The sequence below is a fragment of the Medicago truncatula genome, chromosome 4 (assembly GCF_003473485.1).
Source record: "Medicago truncatula cultivar Jemalong A17 chromosome 4, MtrunA17r5.0-ANR, whole genome shotgun sequence".
NCBI classification, from domain to species: domain Eukaryota; kingdom Viridiplantae; phylum Streptophyta; class Magnoliopsida; order Fabales; family Fabaceae; genus Medicago; species Medicago truncatula.
The window spans coordinates 8,431,764-8,441,194 of record NC_053045.1 but is presented as its reverse complement, the minus strand read 5'-3'; the positions used below and the strand labels follow the sequence as shown (position 1 = coordinate 8,441,194).

Sequence of the window (9,431 nt, the reverse complement as noted above, 5' to 3'; positions counted from 1 at the left end):
GTAATCTAGTGGTTTAGAGCACACACATTTTAAATGTGGAGACGTGGAGTGTCCGGGGGTTCAAATGTCAACCCCTGCATGTAATATACAATATCCTTATCAACTGAACTAAACTTACAATTTATTTAGTTCAAAACTAAAGAAATTTACATTTCCATTTTATTTAGGAAATGGAATGTATCAACATCTTCAATGTCCAATTTTAAAAATATTGGAGTATTTGGATCAAGACTGGACCGGCTAAAAGCAAGGCCCATTAAGCTGAAGCCCAAGACAAATTAGGCCGAACATGGTGACGGAGCACGCAAAGTCCTGTGCACATCACTGCAAAGGAGCACACCTTGACTCCATCTCCATCGTCCAAATCATCATCAACGGCCTACTAAGATGGCGCTGCATTTCACGTAAACCGTTAAGCATTGTTTGCACCTATATAAGGGTGACTGAACACTACCCTCAAAGTACACGACACTTTAACCACTTTTCACACATAATCACGTCTTTCAGATACTGACTTAAACTTCAAAGTGCTAACGTGTCTGCACTCACCTTTCACCTCCACCGTGAAGACTCAAAATCCGCCACACCGGAGCATCGTAAACAACCATCAAGACTCATCGATCGTCACCGAACCGATCTATTGGTGTTAGAAGGAGGGAATCGTTCACTAATAAAGCACTCAACCACTCAAATATTTAAGAAAGATTTATATGATCAATTGGTGTCAGTAGAATTGCACAAGTGCCAGATGTGTGCATATAACCCTACAAAATGAACATAAATACAATTTTATCCATTAAAAAAAAATTGAAAAGGAAAAATATTTCATTTACTACTTTTCTCCACGAAAATAGTCACACACATTTGACCATCAAAGAACAATATTGGCTAGTTTTCCTTTAAATCTTGAAAAAATTTAAATATAATTACCTACTTTTTAAATTAATATAAAGAGAAATGCTAGAGACACACTCCTTAACACACTCTCTAACACACTCCACTCATATTCAGCCACCTCACCAACTTTTTCAATGATCTTGACCGGTTACTTGTTATTTACCTTTTAACACTTTATTTATTTTTTTAATTATTGAGTTTCAAACTGTCACCCACTATCGGTGAGAACAGAACAATCATCCTGCATAGATTTATTCTTTCTTGAATGCCCTCTGTTTCTCATATGGACATGTGAGGTTGTATGATTCTAATTGTTTTCGAAATTTTTCATTCTAGAAATCATTAACAATGTTAAACTACCATTTCTTTTAAAAAAAATGAAATAAACTATCATGGTGTCTCTAAAAACGAAACTGTATTTATGCCAAAACCACCACCACTGCATTGAATTTTTAACTTTTCTCCTCTTCTCTAACAACACATCATAGTGACTAAAACAACTTTGTTTTCTGATCCACAAGGATCTTGAGAATTGGTGAAGCATTTAGGAAATTGTATACATAGATCTACGTCTTTCATAAAACTCATGTAATCAGATTTATTTCATGAGAGGAATGGTACCACATGCCAAAATCGATTCAACTCTCCCGCTGTAGTTCATGTCTGATCTGCGACGACTGGGAGCCTTGGAGAAGACAACCAAAAATTAAATTAAATTCATAATATAAAAAAGATTAAAATAATTAAAAAAATGTTACTTGCAGTACCGGTGAGCAGGTAAAGGCATTGAAAAAGTTGGTGAGGTGGCTGAATATGAGTGGAGTGTGTTAAAAGAATGTGTTAGGGAGTCTGTCCCTAACATTTCTCTAATATAAAATAAAAAATAATGATCATAAATTCATAATTATGATCACTATTTACATATTCACCGCTTTTCTGAATCACTCTCTTTTTGCTTCGTTTTTTTCTCTATGAAAACTATGACCACGACTAACTATCCAATATTGTTGATTTTTATCTTCCAGGTTTTAAATGGTAAATAGTGGAATTTATAATTTGTCAATAAAATAATAATAATTCCTTTCAAATAAAGTTTGTCAATAAAATAATAGAGATTAAAAAATTTATGTGGTTGTTTAAAATAATCAATTATTTAATAGAGTAAAGAATTTAAATAAAAGGTAAAAAAATAAAAAAAATAAAAGGTAAAATTAGAAGACAAACAAATTTTGGCATTAATAAATATTATATTAATATAACATACATATATTAAAAACTCTCAGCAAAGTAGGAGACAGTTATAAAAGAAGACAATAATACACAAGCAAAGAATCTAAAGCCTAAGCTAATCTTCCTTTGCTTTTGGTACTGCAGCTATGCCTTTCACACCTTGCTTATTCACTTTCTTTCCTTCACTTTGGCATTGCTGTACATAGAAGAAAGTAATATTGATACTAAAATGCACATATAATAACTATGTATACATTTTTTTTCTTCATTCAGTTAGCCCCTCTATGCTATTACCTCCATCTTTAAGTAACTATTACATGACAAAAGTTGAGAATCTTTATGCTGTTTGAGTAAGTTAGGAATCAAACAAACTTTCCAGAATCTCATTATACAAACATAAACTGAAATTAGAAACACTATGAAATCATTGAAGAATTGATATAGAACCTTAACAAGTACAAATAACCTTTAGACCATGAAGAATGTCAGCTTCAAGTTACATAAGCTCTTAACTTTTTCCTATTTCCTTTTTTCTTTTCCATCTTCATATTGTTAAAAATCATGCAGCTTCTCCATGAAATTATTCTTTGCTTAACCAAAACTTTATTATCTTTTATCAATTTCATTCTTAAGTACAACTTCTTTGCTTCAAAATCAAATTTCCAATTGCTTCTGATAGATATTCACATAGCTGCACTTACTTGTGGCAAATAAACAACAGAAAGAAAAGGATATGAAACTGATAGTAGAGGTTATTAATGCTCATGATCTTATGCCAAAAGATGGTGAAGGATCAGCAAGTACCTTTGTTGAAGTAGACTTTGAAAACCAATTAAGCAGAACAAGAACTGTCCCAAAAAATCTCAACCCTACTTGGAATCAAAAACTTGTCTTTAATTTAGATACTACCAAACCTTACCATCACAAAACTATTGAAGTCTCCGTCTACAACGATAGGAGACAACCGAACCCTGGCCGAAACTTCCTTGGAAGGGTAAGAATTCCTTGCTCAAATATTGTTAAAGAAGGTGATGAAGTGTATCAGATTTTACCACTAGAAAATAAGTGGTTTTTTTCATCTGTTAAGGGTGAGATTGGCCTAAAAGTTTACATTGCATCAGAGTCCAAATCTAAAGATTTTTCTCCCATTTCCTCATCAAAACTAGCAAAACTCTCACCTTCTACTCCTAAACAAGAACCAGAATCCACTGCTACTAACCTTGTTCCTCTCCACGGTACTCCATCAACCACTGAAACATTAGAAGCTGATCCTAACGAAGAAGGTTCTGCACTTGATGCCTCAAAAGAAACAACAGAAGTTGAAAAAGTACATTTTGTTGCTGCATCCAATTACTCCATTGAAGAATCTCAGTCTAGTAGCATTGATATTGATCAAGAGCCAAAGATAGAGATCGAAGAACCTGTTGAACAGATATCTTCTCAAAAACTTGACAAACATCAAGTTCATCAGCAACCAAGGATTTCAATAAAGAAAAGACCACAAGATAATCTATTCACAATGCACTCAGTTGATCCGCAACTTCAATCTAGCCGTGCCGAAAACTATAATCACAGCAATGATGGCAACATGCAGCCAAGGATTTCAATCAAGAGACGACCGCGACCGCAAGGTATTCCTCCATCAACGACACACTCGGTTAATCCACAAGTCCATCCTAGGTATGATGAAAGATACAATCTCAAGGGACCCAATCAACAACCAAGGATTTTAGTAGAGACACCTCGGCATGTTTCTTCACCCCCAAGGCACTGTGAAGATCCGCAAGGTATTCCTTCATCAACAACATACTCAGTTAATCCACAAGTCCATTCTAGGTATGATGGAAGATACAATCTCAAGGGAACCAACCAACAACCAAGGATTTTAGTAGAGACACCTCGACATGTTACTTCACCTCCAAGGCATGGTGTAGATCCGCAAGTCAACACTAGCAATGATGAAAACTACAGTGTCGAGGAAACTACTAATCCACAGATTGGTGAAAAATGGCCCAGTGATGGAGCTTATGATGGAAGAAAATGGACGAGTAGTGGTGAAAGACTCACCAGCACACATGACCTTGTTGAACAGATGTTTTATCTCTACGTTCGCGTAGTGAAAGCAAAGGATCTTCCTCCAGGAACAATCACTTCAAGCTGTGATCCTTATGTGGAAGTAAAGCTAGGGAACTATAGAGGAAGAACAAAGCATTTGGAGAAGAAATTGAATCCAGAGTGGAACCAAGTATTTGCTTTCTCCAAAGACCGGATTCAATCTTCGGTTCTCGAAGTCTTTGTCAAAGATAAAGAAATGGTAGGAAGAGATGATTATCTAGGAAGAGTGATCTTCGACCTCAATGAGATTCCAACAAGAGTTCCACCAGATAGTCCACTGGCTCCTCAGTGGTACAGACTCCAACACTTGCGAGGCGAAGGTATGGTGAGAGGCGACATTATGCTTGCAGTTTGGATGGGAACACAAGCTGATGAAGCTTTCTCAGATGCTTGGCATTCTGATGCTGCTACTGTCTACGGTGAAGGTGTTTTCAACATCAGATCAAAGGTTTATGTGTCTCCAAAACTATGGTATTTAAGAGTCAATGTCATTGAAGCACAAGATGTTATCCCGAGCGACAGAAACCGCTTACCGGAGGTTTCTGTGAAGGCTCATTTGGGCTGCCAAGTACTGAAGACCAAGATTTGTTCCACTAGAACAACTTCTCCACTTTGGAATGAAGATTTGGTTTTTGTAGCAGCTGAACCATTTGAGGAGCAGTTGACAATAACTGTGGAGGATCATGTGCAACCTTCAAAAGATGAGGTACTTGGGAGGATAAGCTTACCTTTGAACCTCTTTGAGAAGAGACTAGACCACAGACCGGTTCATTCTCGTTGGTTTAGCCTTGAGAAATTTGGTTTTGGTGCACTTGAAGGTGATAGAAGAAATGAGCAGAAATTTTCAAGTAGGATTCATCTTAGAGTTTGCCTTGAAGGTGGATACCATGTTTTAGATGAATCCACTTTGTACATTAGTGATCAAAGACCAACAGCAAGACAGCTATGGAAGCAGCCTATTGGAATACTTGAGATGGGCATCTTAGGAGCAAAAGGGCTTCTCCCTATGAAGATGAAGGATGGTCATGGTAGCACAGATGCATACTGTGTTGCTAAATATGGTCAGAAATGGATCAGAACAAGAACACTTTTAGACACTTTCAGTCCCAAATGGAATGAGCAATACACATGGGAAGTTTATGATCCTTGCACTGTCATAACACTAGGTGTTTTTGACAATTGTCATTTAGGTGAAAAAGCTCCCAGTGGAAGTTCAATTAAAGATTCAAGAATTGGAAAGGTAAGGATTAGGCTATCAACACTTGAAGCCAATAAAATTTACACCAATTCTTATCCACTTCTTGTTTTACACCAACATGGAGTTAAGAAAATGGGTGAGCTTCAACTCACAGTGAGGTTCACTGCACTCTCACTAGCTAACATGTTTCATATTTATGGCCAACCTTTACTCCCAAAGATGCATTATTTACAACCTTTCACAGTTAATCAAATTGACAACTTAAGGTACCAAGCAATGAATATTGTTGCAATGAGGCTTGGTAGAGCTGAACCGCCACTCAGGAAGGAAATTGTTGAGTACATGCTGGATGTTGATTCCAATATATGGAGCATGAGAAGAAGCAAAGCTAACTTCTTTCGTGTGATGTCCCTTTTCTCCGGTTTGATCACAATCGGAAGATGGTTCAATGATGTTTGTCACTGGAAGAATCACATTACATCAATACTAGTTCACATCCTCTTTTTGATATTGGTATGGTATCCAGAATTGATACTACCAACATGTTTTCTCTACATGTTCTTGATTGGCTTATGGAACTATCGGTTTCGTCCGAGACAACCACCTCACATGGATACTAAACTCTCATGGGCAGAGTCTGTTCATCCAGATGAACTTGACGAAGAGTTTGACACATTTCCAACATCAAGGTCACATGATGCAGTGAGAATGAGGTACGATAGACTTAGAACCGTTGCAGGTAGGATTCAAACAATTGTTGGCGACATAGCTACACAAGGGGAGAGGTTTATGTCTCTACTGAGCTGGAGAGACCCTAGAGGAACTACACTGTTTGTGTTGTTTAGCCTTTGTGCAGCTGTGATTTTCTATGCAACACCATTTAGAGTTGTGGTTTTGGTGACAGGTTTGTATAATTTGAGACATCCAAAGTTTAGGAACAAACTACCTTCTGTTCCGAGTAATTTCTTCAAGAGGCTCCCTGCTAGAACAGATAGTTTACTGTAAATCTGTTGTTTTACAAATAATAATAATATCATTTCAATGATCTGTGTTGTATACATATAGTAGCAGTTTGAAGTTATTTTTTAAGAACGCAATTTATTCATTTCCAGTTTTAATATTCATGTTCATTATTATAACTTCAAAAATATGTAGTCCCTTCAGATTCCTTCTTTCTCATAATGCGACTTGGCTAACATTATAGGGCTGTAGGCAACATATCAAGTATACCAGGTGCTATATATAACAAGGACCAGTTGCACATGAATAAATCAAATATTTTACATATAAAAGGGAGCAATTCCAATATGAACAAATTTTGCAGGAATAAAACAAAACAAGGACGAAAAGCAAAAAGACTTATATTTGTAAGGACTAAACAAAAAGAAAATATTTTTACATGGACTAAAATCATAAAATGATGTTTGCAGGGGCCAAAAACATATTTAAACCCTTTCATTTCAATGCTTTAGGAATCATGGAGGATGCTATGGTTCTTTTCCAAAATCATAATTCGAGCCACATTTTAACAATTTAACCCCATATGAAATGCATCCCTATTAACTAAATCATAATGACGATAAATAAATAAAAATAATGAAGAAGCTTTGAATTTAGCATGCATATCAAGCCCTTTAAAACTAACACAACTGTGCTGGGCTCAGACACCTTCACTATAATTCAATCTCGTTTCTTTAAGATGACATATTGTCCCAATCTCTGAAACTTGACTGACCCCACTTTCTGCTTCTTCTTGCATAACAACATAATAAGATGATACACATAATACTGAGTCATATAGTGAAGATAATGAAAGATGAATTCTTCCATGCAAACAAGTGATCAAATGAAAGCTTCAAGCTCTAAACCTGATACAAATGGTTAATTAAGCTTATGTCTCTAAACATTTTAATGCATACTCATCATAGTAGTATCAAATGATCTACCTAGTCTATATTTCCACAACAACGTTATAACTACCATATGTTTATTTTTCTTATTTTATTCTCCTTCTGCTTCTGATAACCAGTTCATGCAGAAGAAGGGACAAACCGTATTAGAAGGCAGATCAAGGTTAAAATAGTATGATCACTGGAAAGGTAAGGATTAGGCTTGAAGCCAAGAAAACTTACAGCGAGGTTCACTGCACTCTCACCAGCTAACATTTTTCATATGTATGGCCAACCTTTACTCCAAAAGATGCATTATTTAGAACCTTTCACGGTTAGAATCTTCTAGGCCTATTAAGCCGGCCTATTTAAATAAATATGAATAATATTATTTATTTATGGGTTAATAGTGTTTTACCCCCTGTAATATATGTCATTTTCGGTTTTACCCCCTGTAAATTTTTTTTTTTGGATTTCGTCCTTGTAATTTGAATATTTTTGGTTTTGGACCTTCATGAATTTTGACTGTACAAAATCGAAGATATAGCAGGGGGTAAACCGAAATTTGCTAAAATTAACAGGAGGTAAATCGAAATTTGCTCAAATTACAAGGGGGGTAAACCTAAATTTTCTCAAATTACAGGGGGTGAAATTTTTCATGAAGGTCCAAAACCAAAAAATATTACAAGGATGAAATTCAAAAAAAATATTTTATAGGGGGGAAAACCATAAATGACCTAAATTACAGGGGGTTAAAACACTATTAACCCTTTATTTATTATATTATATTTTGCACTTTAAATTAAAATAAAAATTTGTTAACTTTTTCAGTAATTTTTTACATATATAATTGTATTATTATAAACTAGAATTGAAATCTGATACAGTATATAGTCGAATTTCCTAAAAACTCATGCTGATTATCAAAAGAGAGTTTAATCTAATTGATATATTAGTTCGCTAATCTATTTAAACTTAGATAACATTGCTTAATTAAAAATGTTCATAAGAAATAGACTTTTAAATAGGTTAGTAGGTCGTATCAGGCTTTCAGAAGGCCAGACTCGGACCTAAAAAGTAAGTCTATGACATACCGCAGGCCAGACTTAGGCCTTCAAAAAATTTGGCAGGACAGGCTCAGGCTTTGCAAAGTCTAGCTCAGCCTAGCCTATTCCCACCCCTACTCGCAATAATACTTTTTCATATAAGGATAAAGATTGATATGACAATAAGTAAATAAGTAATAAGTAAGTATATTGAATGATTGATGTGTCAATATTAATGAAGCATTTTAATATGAGGGACTATTTTGACTAGTGAAGTGCACAATTAGAGACTATTTCAAAATTTCAATAAAATAAATTAAAAATTATATTTTTTAAGGTCTTCTAAAAAATGTTTCAAATAGGTCCTAAATATTTCTACTTTTAAATTGTTTAACGTGCTTAAAACACAAGTTAGCATCACCTTAATTAATTTAGAACATTTTCACTCTCTCTCTCTCCCTCTTTCTCTCAAAATTCATTCGTTTTAAGCAAAAAATAATAATATATTTATTAATTTCACTTGGAAACGAGCTTATCTTTACAATAAGCTATTTCTTATCGAACCTATTTTATGAGAATAAAATATGAAGTATTCAATTTTAATTAATTAAAAGATATATTTCTTCAAAAAAAATTAATTAAAAGATATTATAAGTTTTGTAATAAAAAATAAAATAAAAAAAGATATTATAGGCTCCATGCTAGAACAGATAGTAGTAACACATTGCAGTGATCTGCGTGTGTTGTATACTTGTAGTAACACATTGCAATTTATTCATTTCCAGCTTAATCTCCTTGTTCCTTATTATAACTTAGAAAAATAATTGATCCCTTCTGGTTCCTTCTCATATGTAAAACCTAAAATTGAAAGTTATTCTAATTTGTGTGTCTACTTCTATTTCACCATTTACAAACAATAGATCATAATTGTACAATTTCATTCAAGAAAAGGCACTTGCATCCAAGCAAAGAACAACTAGAACAACATTAACTTGTATCATGGACAAAACATACACATATTGGTAATAAAACGAAAAGATGTTCCTCGAAAACTTC

At 34.6% G+C, this 9,431-nt stretch overlaps 1 protein-coding gene across 1 annotated transcript; it reads left to right on the top strand.

Moving 5' to 3' along the window:
- The first annotated feature begins 2,672 nt into the window (after window positions 1–2,672).
- LOC11420716 (FT-interacting protein 1) lies at window positions 2,673–6,537 on the top strand. The gene has a single exon (XM_039832590.1). The coding sequence runs from the start codon at window positions 2,861–2,863 to the stop codon at window positions 6,443–6,445; it is 3,585 nt and encodes a 1,194-aa protein (XP_039688524.1). The 5' UTR covers window positions 2,673–2,860; the 3' UTR covers window positions 6,446–6,537.
- The last annotated feature ends 2,894 nt before the right edge of the window (window positions 6,538–9,431 follow it).

Excerpts from the sequence above, each read along its gene's own strand:
- LOC11420716 (XM_039832590.1), top strand. The coding sequence starts at position 2,861 with ATGAAACTGATAGTAGAGGTTATTAATGCTCATGATCTTATGCCAAAA.